At 49.1% G+C, this 17,864-nt stretch overlaps 2 protein-coding genes and 1 non-coding gene across 3 annotated transcripts; all 3 read left to right on the top strand.

Annotated features, from left to right (window-relative positions):
- The first annotated feature begins 1,688 nt into the window (after window positions 1-1,688).
- Window positions 1,689-5,271, top strand: PFDN5 (prefoldin subunit 5). Its single transcript, XM_066258599.1, has 6 exons — window positions 1,689-1,798; window positions 1,951-2,053; window positions 2,350-2,381; window positions 3,265-3,339; window positions 3,456-3,561; window positions 5,088-5,271. Exons 1-6 carry the CDS (start codon window positions 1,727-1,729, stop codon window positions 5,159-5,161), a joined length of 462 nt encoding a protein of 153 aa, XP_066114696.1. The 5' UTR covers window positions 1,689-1,726; the 3' UTR covers window positions 5,162-5,271.
- LOC136327827 (U5 spliceosomal RNA) lies at window positions 4,618-4,731 on the top strand. Its single transcript, XR_010729890.1, has one exon. It is a non-coding gene; the product is annotated as a U5 spliceosomal RNA (small nuclear RNA).
- A 125-nt stretch (window positions 5,272-5,396) lies between the features above and the next one.
- On the top strand, window positions 5,397-17,693 carry MYG1 (MYG1 exonuclease). The gene is made up of 7 exons (XM_066258598.1): window positions 5,397-5,725; window positions 6,235-6,347; window positions 9,630-9,789; window positions 15,815-15,964; window positions 16,896-17,018; window positions 17,141-17,322; window positions 17,473-17,693. The coding sequence occupies exons 1-7, from the start codon at window positions 5,582-5,584 to the stop codon at window positions 17,669-17,671; spliced, it is 1,071 nt and encodes a 356-aa protein (XP_066114695.1). The 5' UTR covers window positions 5,397-5,581; the 3' UTR covers window positions 17,672-17,693.
- The last annotated feature ends 171 nt before the right edge of the window (window positions 17,694-17,864 follow it).

The raw sequence follows: 17,864 nt of genomic DNA, 5'->3' as shown, positions 1-17,864 counted from the left end.
ACATATCTTACATGTTCATGTATACCTCACATCTACCACATAATATAAGGTATTGACTAATAAACCTTGTGCTGTACTTGTTGATTTATAATGTGCCTCCTTACTGTCCTTTCCACCACCACTCTTACCTGCTTCATCTGTCCAAAGCACCACTTTTGTGATGCTACTTCCCCTGATTAGAGAATTTAACAGGCTTCCTTGCCTATCCTCCACTAGTTTTATACCACCTACATGGAGTATCATACATTACTTAGTAAAGTTACAGTTATGATCTGAATACTTTTAAGATTTTTAAGTTCCTTAAAGGCAAGAGTCCTGTTACAACTTTACTACACTAGACTTGGGTTGCTGGGTTTTTTTTTTTAATTGATTGATTTTAGAGAGACAGAGAGGAAGGGAAAAGAGGAGAGGCATTCATTTGTTGTTATACTTAGTTGTGCTTTCAGTGGTCGCTTCCTGTATGTGCCCTGACCAAGGATCTAGTCTGTAACCTTGATTTTCTTTTGTTTGTTTGTTTGTTTGTTTGTTTTTGTATTTTTCTGAAGCTGGAAACCGGGAGGCAGTCAGACACTCCCGCATGCGCCCTACCAGGATCCATCTGGCATGCCCACCAGGGGGCGATGCTCTGCCCATCCGGGGCATCGCTCTGTTTCAACCAGAGCCATTCTAGCACCTGAGGCAGAGGCCACAGAGCCATCCTCAGCACCTGGGCCAACTTTGCTCCAATGGAGCCTTGGCTGTGGGAGGGGAAGAGAGACAGAGAGGAAGGAGAGGGGGAGGGGTGGAGAAGCAGATGGGTGCCTCTCCTGTGTGCCCTGGCCGGGAGTCGAACCCAGGACTTCCGCACGCCAGGCCGACACTCTACCACTGAGCCAACCGGCCAGGGCCTGTAACCTTGGTTTTTTGGGAGAATGTGCTAACCAACTGACATAAATGGCCAAAGCCTGGGATTTATTTATTTACTTTTAAGATTTTATTATTGACTAGAGAGAGAGAGAGAGAGAAGGGGGGAACAGGAAGCATCACCTCATAGTAGTTGCTTCTCATATGTGTCTTGACCAGGGAAGCCCAGGGATTTAAACTGGTGATCTCAGTATTCCAGGTCAATACTCTATCCACTGTGCCCCCACAAGTTAGGCCAGGGCCTGGGATTTTTTTTTTTTAAGTTTAATGTTTTATTTATTGATTGTACAGAGAGAAGAGGCTGGGGGAGGGGTAGGTTGCTTCACTTTCGTTGTTAATTGCTTGCTTGTTTGTGGTATGTGCCTTGACCTGGCAAGCCCAGGGTTTTGAACCAGCGACCTCAACATTCCAGGTAGATGCTCTAGGCTGCACCATCACTGGGATTTTAATTTATTGACTAAAGAGAAAAAATAAGAAAAGAGAGAGAGCCAAACGTCCATTTGTTGTTCCACTTATTTACACATTCATTGGTTGGTGTTTATATGTGCCCTAATGGCGAATGAAACCTGCAACCTTGGCGTATGGAGACCACGCTCTAACCAAGTGCACTACTGGCCAGGGCTAGACATCGAATGTTTTATGAAAAGAATGAAGCCACTGGGTTTTTCTAAAGGTGAGTATCGGACTTGCCTATCAAGAGGGAGGATCATAGAGATGCCTGATGCAGCGAGGCCCTCTGGCGCAGCCATAGAGATGCACAGAGGACGGCTAGAGTGTAGCTTGCCCAACTGCCTTCCGTTTTTTCTTAGTCGTCCTTCCAAACATGGCGCAGTCGGTTAACGTCACCGAGCTGAATCTACCGCAACTGGAAATGCTTAAGAACCAGCTGGACCAGGTGGGGACGGGCCCTAGAGACTCCTTTCCCGCCTCACCTCACTCCTGCCCCCTTTGGGAGGCTCCCCTTCTGCTGTGAGACCTCTGCCCCTTCTCCAAAGGTGCCCCCCTCTCCCTCCAGCCCCACACTGACTCTCTTTCTGAACTCTATAGGAAGTGGAGTTCTTGTCCACGTCCATTGCCCAGCTCAAGGTGGTTCAAACCAAGTACGTGGAAGCCAAGGACTGTCTGAACGTGATGAACAAGAGCAATGAGGGTATGGGGTAGGCGCGCGAAGGCAGCCTGGGGGATGTAGTGAACCGGCTTCTCGTCTCATCTCCTAAACCAGTCTTCCTTACCTGAGACGAGAAAACAACCCATTACGTATTGTGTGTACCGCTTTGTGAGCCCTTTGCATGCTGCCTATGTAGAATTGAAATACACAGGACACTGCTTTTGCCCGTTTCCGTTTTTTTCCTACTGTCTGCGCTGTTCCATGTTGGAACTCTCTTTAAAGTCTTAACGTTGGCGCGGCTAACCGTCCCCAGATGTTTGTCTTAATTGCTTTCACAGGGAAAGAATTACTTGTCCCACTGACCAGTTCTGTATCCTTTCCACAGGAACAATCCAGCCCTCTCCTTTTCTCCCTCCCTCTCCCCCTCCCCCACAAAAAGGATGGGGTAGTTTTGATGACTCCAAAGTGCACTCATGAGAACTCTTACTATACACACTGCCTAGATCTCCTATCTATGTTGGGGCCAACATCAATCAATAGCTATTGCCTTGTGAGCACCAAAGAGTATGTATAATTGAGGTGTGATTATCTCCCTTTTTTAAGGATATGATCTAATATCCTTAAAAGAGGTACAACTAGTGGTTTACACTTTTACTAATAACTTAGAAATAATAGAATACGATATAGAAACAAGGGGGTTGTCTCTTGTTTATGATTCTCAAATTCAGCTTGTGATTCTTAGTCTTAAACTGTTGTCACTAAGGAACCTGGATTGTGCCTACCTGTTGAGTGTTTTACTTGAATGATCAAATATGATAGTAGGGCTCCTGTGAACTGTAGTCTGAGAACTGACAGTAGGGACTGGCTGAAAAACGAACATTAAATTCATCAGGAATTAGCTAGTTCATGGTTGGGGGTGTTGCAGGGAAGTGAGGCTGGCTTTTAACTTTTACTACTCTACAGCAGTAGGAAAATATTGTGGTTAGTTTTTCTGGAGGGGTTAACTGCTTAGAGACTGGGAGATGGGGTCAAGTCAAGAGAGCGTTTCAGTATATGTCACATTTTCCATAAGGAACCAACTTCTCTGTCTCTCCACATTTGGAGTGTACGGGTATAATTTTACAGCCTTCAGATTATTCAGTCCCTCTGCCTTACAGCTATTTAAAAAAGAGGGTCTTACGAGTCCAAGCAGGCTGGCTGACAAGGAATCATGACTCATGCTGGGCTAGTTTTCCCTTAATCCTTGATTTCAGATGTATGTACCTGGGAAGCTACATGATGTGGAACATGTGCTCATCAATGTCGGAACTGGCTACTATGTAGAGAAGGTAAGTGGAAGGAATCATTGTAGATGCCCCTCTGAGCAAGAAAAGGAAGTTTAGAGGAAGACTTAGGGGCAGTACGGGGTCTCTTCTTAGCCCTCATTCACCTCTGACCTTTGTAGACAGCTGAGGATGCCAAGGACTTCTTCAAGAGAAAAATAGACTTCCTCACCAAACAGATGGAGAAAATCCAGCCAGCCCTGCAGGAGAAGCATGCCATGAAACAGGGTAAGCTTGGTCTGGGACACCTATTCACCATTTCTACCTCCATGACAAAGAACCTGGATGGCTGCCTGACTTGTGGTGGCACAGTGGGTAAAGCGTTGACTTGGAATGCTTTGGTCACCAGTTCGAAACCCCGGGCTTGCCTGGTCAAGCAAGGCACATATGACAAGCAACTACTACGAGTTGATGCTTCCTGCTCCTCCCCCACCTTTCTCTCTCTCTCCTTCCTTTTTCTAAAATAAAATCTTTAAAAAAAAAAGAACCTGGACTGTAATGTGAACCATGAGGGTGTCCCATCTTTGCAGGATTAAAACCATGTCTTTCTTTTTTGTGTCTTGATGTATTATTCTCTAGATTCTGTGCATTGCACACCCACAGTTTGTAGATTCCTAAGTTGCGTGATTGGAAAATTTAGAAGGACATCATCTCTGGTTTTTTTTTTGTTGTTGTTGTTGTTTTTCATTTTTCTGAAGCTGGAAATAGGGAGAGACAGACAGACTCCCGCATGCGCCCGACCGGGATCTACCCGGCACGCCCACCAGGGGCGACGCTCTGCCCACCAGGGGGCGATGCTCTGCCCATCCTGGGCGTCGCCATGTTGCGACCTGAGCCACTCTAGCGCCTGGGGCAGAGGCCACAGAGCCATCCCCAGCGTCCGGGCCATCTTTGCTCCAATGGAGCCTTGGCTGCGGGAGGGGAAGAGAGAGACAGAGAGGGAAAGCGCGGTGGAGGGGTGGAGAAGCAAATGGGCGCTTCTCCTGTGTGCCCTAGCCGGGAATCGAACCCAGGGCCTCCTCACGCTAGGCTGATGCTCTACCGCTGAGCCAACCGGCCAGGGCCCATATCTGTTTTTAATGGGGATGGAATGGGGGGAAAGATGTAAATGAACACATAGGAAAGAAATATAGTCCTAACTAAGTACTAGCAATTGCAACCCTCGCTGCACATTAGAATCACCTAGGGAGTTTGAAAAGAAAGCCTGGGCCACTCCAAACTGACTAAGTCAACCTGGGTAGTGGTAAGGGTGGTGGGCAGATTCCAGGGTTCAGTGGTTTTTTAAAAAATGTTTCTCTTCATATCGTATAAATCTTTTGCCTTTTATTAAATATTTCCGTGGAGAGAAACAACTTTGGGTTTCGAACTAATTTTTTGAAGCCTTGTTCTGGCAGGGCTAAAATAAATAAATAAATAAATAAATAAATAAATAATGCCCCAGGAGATTCTGTGACATGGTCAAGATTGAGACTCCTGTTGGGCAAAAATCTTTTCCACGTTATAATTTTTGGTTATTACTAATTATTGTTCATTTTTATGTCCCAGTGGTTGCTGTATTTACTGCCACATTATAGATTCTAAATTTGTGTTAGTGTGTGTATCCCACAGTGGATCACTGTTACAAGTTTTATTAGCTATAGTTGGTTGTCTACCTGTCCTTAAACTTCCTTGGTACTTTTCCTTAACTCTGGGTTCTTCCTTTTAGCTCCTGACCTGGATCTGACTTTTTCCTCCCCCCCCCCCCCCCCCCACAGCTGTCATGGAGATGATGAGCCAGAAGATTCAGCAACTCACAGCCTTGGGGGCAACTCAGGCTACCAAGGCCTGAGAACTTGTTCCAGAAATTGTGCAGAGGGACCCTACTTCAGGGGCCTGGGACTTTGTGGTGAAGAGAAGGGATTTGTGTTTAATGACAATAAATGTTCCAGCTGGGCAGAATGTTGGTCCTTTCTTGCATTAAGAGATGGGAGTGGGTGGTCGAGAAGCTGTGCTTCTCCCCAGAGCCTGATGCAATGCTTATCTTCAAGGCTCCATCCGCACCCCTGGACAGAGGGTAGAAGGCCTTTGCTGCGGAACGTGCTCGCCCTACGGTGCCCGTATCCGTGGGTAAGGCCGACAAGCGGAAATGAGGCTGCAAAGGCACTTCCTTTTCCGGGTTGGCGTCCCCGCCTTCGCACGGGGCCGTCGCTTTCTGTGCAGTCTCTAACCTCGGCTGTTGCTGCCACCATCCCTACGTGGCCGGGACCGCATGCTCAGAGTGGAGTCCGTCCAGCCCTCCAAACGACCCCGCAGCAGCCTCATGGTACCTCCCCTAATCGGGACGCACAACGGCACTTTCCACTGCGATGAGGCTCTGGCGTGCGCATTGCTACGCCTCCTTCCGGAGTACCGGGTAAGGTCCACCTGGGGCCAGCCAACTTCCCTAACCGAGTCCCAGTGTATCCTTGAACGGCCGGGGCACCCTTCTTACCTGCCCCGGCTTCCCTGGAAACCCACTTTTTTTTTCTTTTCTTTTTTCAGAGACAGAGAGAGTCAGAGAGAAGGATAGATAGGGACAGACAGGAACGGAGAGAGATGAGAAGCATCAATCATCAGTTTGTCGTCCGACATCTTAGTTGTTCATTGATTGCTTTCTTATATGTGCCTTGATCGTGGGGCCACAGCAGACCAAGTAACCCCTTGCTCAAGCCAGCGACCTTGGGTCCAAACTGGTGAGCTGTTTTTGCTCAAACCAGATGAGCCCGCGCTCAAGCTGGTGACCTCGGGGTCTCGAACCTGGGTTCTCCGCATCCCAGTCCGAAGCTCCATGCACTGCGCCACCTGGTCAGGCTGGAAACCCAGTTTAACTCCCTACCTGCGCGACTGCTGACGGCCCTCTCACCTCTTTATGTCCCACTGCAGGATGCAGAGATTGTGCGGACCCGGGATCCTAAAAAACTTGCTTCTTGCGACATCGTGGTAGACGTGGGTGGAGAATACGACCCTCAGAGACACCGATATGACCATCACCAGAGGTGGGTTCCTACGTATTTTTTATTCAGTTCAACTTAACTCAATACTCCAATTCAGCCATCCACTCACTGCATTGGTCTGTGTCAGCAAAGGGACTGGACTGCCTCATCCTTGAAAGCAAACTCAAATCCTGTGGGACTACAGCCTTCCATCCTTCTACCTTTCCACCTTCCCTACACCCATCTACCTGGCCTTGGACTTCTGTGAGCCCTCTTATCAGCCCAGGCCTCACTTGGCTCCCAGTAAGTCCTCAAGCAGCCCCCTTCCAGTTCACCTCCTGTAGCTCAGTCAGACTTTTCTCCCACCAGCACTGTTATCACCCCAATTACCGTATTTCCTCATGTATAAGACGCACCTTTCCCCTGAAAAATTTGGGGTCTAAAAACTGGGTGCGTCTCATAGAATGGTTGTAGTTTTTTTTACTTGCATTTCCTGCTTTTTTGCGCTTGTTTTTGCGCTCATTGTTGAAGACAGTGATTCGTCATCAGACACACGAGGATAAACTAATGGATGGGAGGGTTTTTTTTTTTTTTTTTTCTTTTCTGAAGCTGGAAACGGGGAGAGACAGTCAGACAGACTCCCGCATGCGCCCGACCGGGATCCACCCAGAACGCCCACCAGGGGCGACGCTCTGCCCCTCTGGGGCGTCGCTCTGTCGTGATCAGAGCCACTCTAGCGCCTGGGGCAGAGGCCAAGGAGCCATCCCCAGCGCCTGGGCCATCTTTGCTCCAATGGAGCCTCGGCTGCGGGAGGGGAAAAGAGAGATAGAGAGGAAGGAGAGGGGGAGGGGTGGAGAAGCAAATGGGCACTTCTCCTGTGTGCCCTGGTCAGGAATTGAACCCGGGACTTCTGCACGCCAGGCCGACGCTCTACCACTGAGCCAACCGGCCAGGGCCTGTGTGTGGTCTTGTATTTCATTACATTCTTACCTTGGGAAATCTGCCTTTTCCAAGGGTAGCTCATTATCCAGTGCCATTCCAATCCTTTTCCCCTATCCTGAAGCACCTACCTCATCAAACGCCCTCAATGAGTGACACTATCTCTTTTCAAAGGAAATTGAGCTTTTCCTACGTGCACATCCTGTTCCTCACTAAACATCCTCAGCTCTCTCCTTCCAGTGAGCAAACACTGTTCCCTTCCGTTTGCTCCCTTTTAATCTATTACTTCTTAGGAATTTCCCACCAGTGTTTCTACTTCACCTTGCCAACGCATAAAACTCTGCTTAGGCTTTTCTCATCTTGAAAATAAATTTAAAAAATCCCCCATTGTATATACACCACAGTTTTTTGTTTGTTTTTGTATTTTTCCAAAGTTAAAAGCAGGGAGGCAGTCAGACTGACTCCCACATGCGCCCGACTGGGATCCACTCGGTATGCCCACAAGGGGGTGATGCTCTGCCCATCTGGGGCCTTGCTCCACTTCGGCAAGAGCCATTCTAGCGCCCGAGGTGGAGGCCATGGAGCCATCCTCAGTGCCCTGGCCAACTTTGCTCCAATGAAGCCTTGGCTGTGGGAGAAGAAGAGAGACAGAGAGAAGGGAGAGGGGGAAGGGTAGAGAAGCAGATGGGCACTTCTCCTGTGTGCCCTGACCAGGAATTGAACCTGGGATTTCCATACCAGGCCAACGCTCTACCGCTGAGCCAACCAGCCAGGGCCTACATCACAGTTTAACGTGATTATCTTTGAGAGGTTATGAAGATGTTTTACGTTTTAAGTCTTTTAGGTATTTTTCTCCCTCTCATACCCTTGTGTACAGTTTAGCACATATGTCTGTTTCTATCACAGTTTATGTAGTTTTGCTTCTTTTTAAACCTTAGGGGGGGTATTGTTATTAATCTTTATACCTTATGTATATATTATAAAATTGTATTTACTCAATATATATTTTAATTGATTGATTTTAGAGAGACAGAGACAGGGGACAGAAAGAGAGAGGGAGGGAAGCATTCACTTGTTCCACTTAGTTGTGTATTCACTGGGCACTTTCCATATGTGCCCTGATTGAGAATCAAACTTGCAACCTTGGTGTTTCTGGATGATGCTCTAACAGACTGAGCAAGACCTACTCAAAAAAATAAATTTTTTTAAGTGAAAAGAGGGGAGATATACCCTGCATGCACCCTGGCCAAGATCCACCCAGCAACCCATCTGGTGCCAATGCTTGAATCAACAAAGCTATTCCTAGCACCTGAGGTCAATGCTCGGACCAAGCGAGCTATTCTTCGTTCCCAGGGCTGAGGCTCGAATCCATTGAGCTACTGGCTGCAAGAGGGGAAGAGAGAGAGGGAGAGGGAGGGGAAGAGAAGCAGATAGTCGCTTGGCGCTTCCCATGTGTACCCTGACCACATGACCAGGGATTGAACCCGGGAATGTCTGCATGCTGGGCCTATGCTCTATCCACTGAGCAAACCAGCCAGGACCAACCTATTCAGTATTTAATAATAATCATTAAAACAAAAATAAGCTCCCTAGGTAATTCTTATTAGTATTTACAAATTAAAGCTATGGTTTCTTTTTCCCTAACAACTGTCATACCTTTTCCCTATTCTCTATCCCAATGCTATCAAATTCCTGCCATCCTTACTTTATCGGGCCACTGCAGGTAAGCACCTTGCAGCTACTCTCTATGCTGGCTGTCACAATGCACTTTCTATTATGCACTTGCCTAAAGTCTCTCAGTGGTTCTCATTACATACAAATCAAAGTCTAAATTCCAAAATATGACACAGAAGGCCTGCCATGATCTGGTCACTGCTTACCCTTCCACTTTTTTTGTCACTCACCTCTCACACCCAAGCTGCCTTTCTTACAATTCCATGAAGAGACCTGTCTCTTAGCCATTGTACATGTTGTTTCCTCTACCAGAAATACTGTTTCTCCTTCACCTTTTGTCTGAGGAACACCCAGTAATTCATCTTTCGGGTATGACCTAAGGCTCTCCTCCTGAACCCTTCCCTTTCACCCCCTTCCTTGTTTATAACCTAGCTAGAGCATTCTCTTGGTTGGTTGTCTACTGCCTCTAGCAGATAAACTTGAAGACAAGTCACGGTCCTTTTTTTTTTTAACCCCCAATGTTGAAACACAAAGTCTGGCATATGGTAAGCATTGTCAAATACATGCATGAAGATTCCAAGTTGATGTCTTTGTGCCATCGAAGAAAAAGACAAAGCCTCTCTGACTGGTCTATCTCCTTCCAGCTCCTGCGGTATTCCCTAGCCTCCCTACCCCCACACTTTGGGTTAACTTAGGCAACTCTGCCCCATCTCACCTCCCTGTGTTCCTCAGGTCTTTTACAGAGACCATGAGCTCCTTGTCCCCTGGGAAGCCATGGCAGACCAAGCTGAGCAGTGCGGGACTCATCTATCTGCACTTCGGGCACAAGCTGCTGGCCCAGTTGCTGGGCACTAGTGAAGAGGACAGCATGGTGGGCACCCTCTATGACAAGGTGGGGACCCGAAAACATGCCCCACACATGCAACTCTGCCAGGTCAGCTGGGAGTGGCACTCACATAGTACTTAGGACTGGACCTCAGATCAGGGTTCCTGGCCAATACCTAGCCCAGTACTGTCTCCCTCAGTCAGGCTCATCTCACAAGGGGAAGGGTAGTCTATCTCCATGCTGGGGGTGGTGGTGAGAAGTAGATAAGGTCACATAATGGGGATGGGCTTTGAAAACTGTAAATCAGTGTTTCCCAGTCTTTTTCTTGACTTGACACACATAAAAAATGATTGTTCAATTACTTGGTATAGAGGCTGCTTATGTTTGAATGTCTATTATGTTCTGGGTTCGATTCCCAGTTAGGGCACACAGGAGAAGCTTCACTTCTCCCCTTCTTGCTTCTCTGTCTCTCTTCCTCTCCTGCAGCCATGGCTCGATTGGAACGGGTTGGCCCTGAGCCCTGAGGATGGCTCTATGGCCTCTGCCTCAGGCACTAAGAAGAGCTGGGCAGAGCATCACCCCCTAGTGGACTTGCAAGGTGGATCCCAGTCAGGCTCATGCAGGAGTCTGTCTCTCCCGTCTCTGCCTCCCCTTCTCTCACTGAATTAAAAAAAAAGTATATGGCTTAAAGGTCTTGGCTGTCCTGAGGGAGAGAGGAGCATATGTTAGGCACCACTGTAATTCACCAGAGGCACACAAGTTGGGAAGGGTCTGATTTTGAAAATATTTTATGTTCCACCAGTGTCCCCTGAAAGCAGGGGATTCCTGCTGTTGGGGAAGGAACAGGGCTAGTGGCCCCAGTGTGCATGTGGGATCAGTGATTGTGAAGACACCAACTGGACTGCACTCTTGTGTAGTTCACAAGTCAAACTTCATATTCAGCTGCTTTTTGTTTTGTTTTTCCAGAGAGACAGACAAAACGGGAAGGGAGAGAGATGAGAAGCATCAACTTGTTGCTGTGGCACCTTGTTCATTGACTTGCTTCTCATACATGCCTTGACCCAGGGGCTTCAGCAACCCCTTGCTCAAGCCAGAAACCTTGGGATCATGCCTATGATCCTGTGCTCAAGCTGGCGACCTCAGGGTTTTGAACCTGAATCCTCTGCGTCCCAGTCCCACGCTCTATCCACTGCGCTACTGCCTGATCAGGCTGTTGGTTTTTTGTTTTGTTTTGTGACAGATACAGATAGGGACAGACAGGAAGGAAGAGATGAGAAGCATTAATTCTTCATTGTGGCACCTTAGTTAATTGATTTCTCATATATGCCTTGACCAGGGGGCTACAGTAGACTGAGGGACCCCTTGCTCAAGCCAGTGACTTTGGGTTCAAGCTGTTAAGCCTGTGCTCAAACCATATGAGTCTGTGCTCAAGCTGGCGACCTTGGAGTTTCAAACCTGGATCCTCTCTGTCCCAGTCTGAGGCTCTCCACTGTGCCACCGCCTTGGCAACCTTTTTTTTTTTTTTTTTTTTAAGAATTTATTTATTGATTTTACAGAGAGGAGGGGTGGGGAGGAATGAGAAGTATCCACTCATAGTTGTTTTGCTTTAGTTGATCATTGCTTGTTGGTTCTATCTGCTTTGGGCAAGCCCAGGGTTTCAAACTGGTGACCTCAGCGTTCCAGGCCAACGCTCTGTGCCATCACAGGTCAAGCTCAGTCAGCTGTTTAATGCAGATGGACTGTTCACTTCTCTGTCTCAGCTTAACTGTCATCTGCCTCTGTGACATAGCATTAATTTAATTAAAATTATTTTATTTTATTTATTCATTTAAGAAAAGCGGGGAGGAGAGAGAGAGAAGGGTGGGGGGAGAATCAAGAAGCATCAACTCCCATATGTGCCTTGACCTGGCAAGCCCAGGGTTTTGAACTAGCAACCTCAGCATTCCAGGGCAACACTTTATCTACTGCGCCACCACAGGTCAGGCCCCTATGACATAGCAATAGTATGATCTGAAAGATATAAAGAGCCTGTCCAGGCAGTGGCTCACTGGGATGCGGAGGACCCAGGTTTGAAACGCCGAGGTCACTGGCTCATCCGGCTTGAGCACAGGCTCACCAGCTTGAGTGTGGGATCATAGACATGACTCCATAGTCACTGGCTTGAAGCCCAACAAAGAATTGATGCTTCTCATCTCTCTCCCTTCCTGTTTGTCCCTATCTCACTCTCTCTGACTCCCCCTTTCTCTGTCAGTCAGTCAATAAATAAATAAAAGACCTAAAGAAAGCCTGACCAGGCAGTGGCGCACTGAGACGCAGAGGACCCAGATTTGAAGCCCCAAGGTCACCTGCTTGAGTGTGGGCTCATAAACATGACCTCATGGTTGCTGGCTTGAACAAGGGGTCACTGGCTTGGCTGGAGGCCCCTGGTCAATGCACCTATGAGAAAGCAACCAATGAACAAGTAAGGTGCCGCAACGAAGAATTGATGCTTTTTTTTTTTTTCTTTACAGGGACAGAGAGAGTCAGAGAGAAGGATAGATAGGGACAGACAGGAACGGAGATGAGAAGCATCAATCATCAGTTTTTTGTTGCGACACCTCAGTTGTTCATTGATTGCTTTCTCGTATGTGCCTTGACCATGGGCCTTCAACAGACCGAGTAACCCCTTGCTTGAGCCAGCGACCCTGGGTCCACGCTGGTGAGCATTTTTTATTTTGCTTAAGCCAGATGAGCCCGTGCTCAAGCTGGCAACCTCGGGATCTCAAACCTGGGTCCTCAGCATCCCAGTCCAACGCTCTATCCACTGTGCCACAGCCTGGTCAGGCGATGCTTCTCTTTTTAAAAAGATTTTATTTATTCGTTTTAGAGAAGAGAGAGAAGGCAGTAGGAGCAGGAAGCATCAACTCCCTTACATGCCTTGACCAGGCAAGCCCAGGGTTTCAAACTGGTAACCTCAGCATTCCAGATCAAAGCTTTATCCACAGTGCCACCACAGGTCAGGTTGAATTGATGCTTCTCATCTCTCCCTTCCAGTCTGTCCCTATCTCACTAAAAGAAATAATAATAAATGACATAAAGAAATGAGTGGTTAAATTGGAGACTTTGGAGTACTAAAACTGTAGACTGCTTGGGTTAGTTTTCCCTTCTACTGCTGAGGGGTTTCTAAGCAATTTCACTACACCCAAATTTTAACTGATTATCCTGTTGGGATCCTCACCAAGAGGTGCTGGGCATAGACAAGCCTCTTTTTTGGCTCTCCCTGAAAATAGCACTTTTTCTACATACCACAGATGTGTTCATATGTAGGCTATTTTGTGTAGGGTATTGAGCATTAAACACTGACATCTCATATTATTTTGATCCTACTATTTTTTTTTTCTTTTTTTTCTCTGCACTTTTCTGAAGCCGGAAACGGGGAGAGACAGTCAGACAGACTCCCGCAGGCGCCCGACTGGGATCCATCCGGCAAGCCCAACAGGCGGCGACGCTCTGCCCACCAGGGGGTGATGCTCCGCCCTTTCGGGGGGCCGCTCTGCCACGACCAGAGCCACTCCAGCGCCTGGGGCAGAGGCCAAGGAGCCATCCCCAGTGCCCGGGCCATCTTTGCTCCAATGCAGCCTCGCTGCGGGAGGGGAAGAGAGAGACAGAGAGGAAGGCGAGGGGGGGGGGGTGGAGAAGCAGATGGGCACCTCTCCTGTGTGCCCTGGTCAGGAATCGAACCCGGGACTTCCACACGCCAGGCTGAGGCTCCACCACTGAGCCAACCGGCCAGGGCCCAATCCTACTATTTCTTTAGGATCAGGAGATGCAGCAGCTGCCAATGCCATGTGGGACAGCATAGATTTCTTGGGGACCAACCCAGCCATTTTTTTTTCCTTTTACAGAGACAGAGGGATACGTAGGGACAGACAGATAGGAATGGAGAGAGATGAGAAGCATCAATCATCAGTTTTTCATTGTGACACCTCACTTGTTCATTGATTGTTCTCATATGTTCCTTGACTGCAGGCCTTCAGCAGACTGAGTAACCCATTGCTTGAGCCAGCGACCTTGGGTCCAAGCTGGTGAGCTTTGCTCAAACCAGATGAGCCTGCGCTCAGGCTGGTGACCTCCGGGTCTCGAACCTGGGTCCTCCGCATCCCAGTCTGATGCTCTATCCACTGCGCCACCACCTGCTCAGGCCGCACCCAGTTTTTTTTTTTCCTTGTTTTTTTTTTTTTTTTGTATTTTTCTGAAGCTTGAAACGGGGAGAGACAGTCAGATAGACTCCCGCATGCGCCCGACCGGGATCCACCTGGCACGCCCACCAGGGGGTGATGCTCTGCCCACCAGCGGGCGATGCTCTGCCCATCCAGGGCATCGCTCTGTTGCGACCAGAGCCACTCTAGCGCCTGGGGCAGAGGCCGAGGAGCCATCCCCAGCGCCCGGGCCATCTTTGCTCCAGTGGAGCCTCGGCTGCAGGAGGGGAAGAGAGAGACAGAGAGGAAGGAGAGGGGGAGGGGTGGAGAGGCAGACGGGCGCCCCTCCTGTGTGCCCTGGCCGGGAATCGAACCCGGGACTTCTGCACGCCAGGCCGACGCTCTACCACTGAGCCAACCGGCCAGGGCCGGCCGCACCCAGTTCTTGATGTCTAGTCCAGCACCCATCCTCTCCCACCTGACTCTTGTGCTTGGCCAGACCCTCCTGGACCTCATTAAATGGGTTACTAAGTAGCCAGCTCAGCCTCCCTGGACATTTACCTTCCTTCAGCCTAGGGGTCCACTTCCACAGAGCTCCTCATGGAACCCCAGACCTTTGATCAGAAGTCAGCAGCCCCCTCCCTACACATGCTGGCCTCAGCTGAGGCTTTGTGTGGTAGTAGAATGGGCACCAGGCCCTAGCCAGTTGGCTCAGTGGATAGAGCATCAGCCCAGTGTATGGATATCCTGGGTTTGATTTCTGGTCAGGGAACAGAAGGTAAGTGACCATCTACTTCTCTCCCCTTTCCACCCCCCCTTCTCTTCCTATTCCCTTCCCATAGCCAGTGGCTTGATTGGTTTTAGCATAGACCCCAGGTATTGAGGATAGCTCCGCTGGTTTGAGCGCTTCAGCCTCAGGTGCGAAAAAAAAAAACCTCAGTTGATTTGAACATTATCCCCAGACAGTTCTTGCTGGTTGGATCCTAGTCAGGGCACTGTTTCACTATCTCCCCACCTCTCACTTAAAAAAAACAAAACAAGCCCTGGCTGGTTGGCTCAGCGGTAGAGCGTCGGCCTGGCGTGCGGGGGACCCGGGTTCGATTCCTGGCCAGGGCACATAGGAGAAGTGCCCATCTGCTTCTCCACACCCCCCCTCCTTCCTCTCTGTCTCTCTTCCCCTCCCGCAGCCAGGGCTCCATTGGAGCAAAGATGGCCCGGGCGCTGGGGATGGCTCCTTGGCCTCTGCCCCAGGTGCTAGAGTGGCTCTGGTTGTGGCGGAGTGATGCCCCAGAGGGGCAGAGCATCGCCCCCTGGTGGGCAGAGCGTCGCCCTTGGTGTGTGTGCTGGGTGGATCCCAGTCGGGCGCATGCGGGAGTCTGTCTGACTGTCTCTTCCTGTTTCCAGCTTCAGAAAAATACAAAAAAACAAACAAACAAAAAAAAAACCCCCAAGGTTGCTGGCTTGAGCATGGGCTCATCTGGCATGAGCGTGGGACCACAGACATGACCCCATGATCGCTGGCTTGAGCCCAAAGGTCACTGGCTTAAGCAAGGGGTCACTGGCTTGGCTGAAGCCCCCTGGTCAAGGCACATATGAGAAAGCAATAAATGAACAACTAAGGTGCTGCAATGAAGAACTAATGCTTCTCCTCTCTCTTCCCTCCTGTCTGTCCCTCTCTCTCTAGCTTAAAAAAAAAAAAGGGCAGTACGTTAGAAATCAGATGATCTGAATTCCAGCCCCAGTACTATTAGCTCTCTGACCTTAAGGAAGCTACTGGAAACCCCAATTCCCTCTTTACTCATCCAGTTGTTGAGATCCTCACAGGGCCACTGAGAAGATTAAATAAAAATATATATGCACATAACTTTGAAACCTGTAAAACTTGAAGTGCATTTCTCCTGAGGTTGCCTTAGATGTACGAGAACTTCGTGGAGGAAGTGGATGCAGTGGACAATGGGATCTCGCAGTGCGAGGGAGAGCCTCGATATGCGCTGACCACTACACTGAGTGCCCGGGTTGCCCGACTGAATCCCACCTGGAACCAGCCCAACCAAGACACTGAGGTAAGGGCCCTAAGGGGAATCGATTGAGGCATATAAGACCTTGAGGGAGGAAATGAGATTGGTTAACCAGGGGTTAGCAAACTCATTAGTCAACAGAGCCAGATATCAACAGTATAACGGGCCCTGGCCGGTTGGCTCAGTGGTGGAGCATCGGCCTGGCATGCAGAAGTCCTGGGTTCAATTCCCAGCCAGAGCACACAGGAGAAGCACCCATCTGCTTCTCCACCCCTCCCCTCTCCTTCCTCTCTGTCTTGTCTCTCTCTTCCCCAGCCAAGGCTCCACTGGAGCAAAGTTGGCCCGGGCGCTGAGGATGGCTCCATGGCCTCTGCCTCAGGCGCTAGAGTGGCTGTGGTTGTAACAGAGAGATGCCCCAGATGGGCAGAGCATCACCCCCTGGTGGGCATGCCGGGTGGATCCCGGTCGGGCGCAGGCAGGAGTCTGTCTGACTGTCTCCCTGTTTCCAACTTCAGAAAAAATACAGAAAAAACCCCAAAAGAAAACAAAAAACAGTACAATGACTGAAATTTCTTTTGAGAGCCAAATTTTTTAAGCTAAAACTATATAGGTAGGTACATTCCTTATCGAGGTAGCGCCCGCACATGGTATTTTGTGGAAGAGCCACATTCAAGGGGCCAAAGAGCTATAGTTTGCTGACCAGAGGTTAACCTATCCAAACCCTAGCAAAGTCAAAAGTTCAGACCAGCCTGACCTGTGGTGGCGCAGTGGGATAAAGCGTTGACCTGGAACACTGAGGTTGCCGGTTCGAAACCTTGGGCTTGCCTGGTCAAGGCACATATGGGAGTTGATGCTTCCTGCTCCTCCCTCTTCTTTCTCTCTCTCTCACCTCTCTCTTCTCTAAAAATCAATAAAATAAAATTTTTTTTAAAAGTTCAGACCAGCACTGTGGTTCTGATTCCCACATGTTTCCCAGGCTGGGTTTAAGCGTGCAGTGGATCTGGTTCAAGAGGAGTTTCTGCAGAGATTAGACTTCTACCAGCACAGCTGGTTGCCAGCCCGGGCTTTGGTGGAAGAGGCCCTGGCCCAGCGATTCCAGGTAAATGCTTGGGAGGAGACATTGTGGTTCAAAAATTAGCGAATTCTGGCAGGCTCTTGCTGGTCAACAGGGACTCCTGCTTCTACCCTGAACATTCCAGCCATGCCACACTTCCCTTTCAGGTGGACCCAAGTGGGGAGATAATAGAACTGGCAAAAGGTGGATGCCCCTGGAAAGAGCACCTCTATCACCTGGAATCTGGGCTATCACCCCCAGTGACCATCACTTTTGTTATCTACACTGACCAGGCTGGACAGTGGCGGGTACAGTGTGTGCCCAAGGAGCTCCATTCATTCCAGAGCAGGTGAGGCCCTTGGGGACCACCTGCAGACTTTTAAGCCTGTTGCAGCCCTAGCAAAGGAGGGTACTAACCTTGGCCTCTGCTCTGCTCCCCATCTCTCACTTCCTCAAGGCCTCCATTTGCTCCCACCAACTTCTTTCTGTTCATTTGTAGGCTACCCCTGCCAGAGTCATGGCGGGGTCTTCGAGATGAGGCTCTGGACCAGATCAGTGGAATTCCTGATTGTGTCTTTGTCCATGCTAGCGGTTTCATTGGTGGGCACTGCACCCGAGAGGGTGCCTTAAGCATGGCCCGTGCCACCCTGGCCCAGCGCCCAGCACCTATGCCTCCCATAAATCCCCTCATCCAATAAAATTTGTTTTATCTCATGCTGACTAAGTCCTTGCCATGTTACTGCCCTGCACCATTCTGGGAACTTGCTAAAACTTAAGAAAAGTGAAATATTGGCTGTGCCATACTAAACTGTCAGGCCCACTGGTATTTTCTCAGCTTTGCTTTCCTAGTCATTTAGAAAGCACCCAGTTCCTAAGGTTAAATAATTTGAC

This window comes from Saccopteryx bilineata, chromosome 2 (assembly GCF_036850765.1).
Source record: "Saccopteryx bilineata isolate mSacBil1 chromosome 2, mSacBil1_pri_phased_curated, whole genome shotgun sequence".
In the NCBI taxonomy this organism is placed as follows: domain Eukaryota; kingdom Metazoa; phylum Chordata; class Mammalia; order Chiroptera; family Emballonuridae; genus Saccopteryx; species Saccopteryx bilineata.
This window is presented reverse-complemented; position numbering and strand designations above follow the sequence as displayed.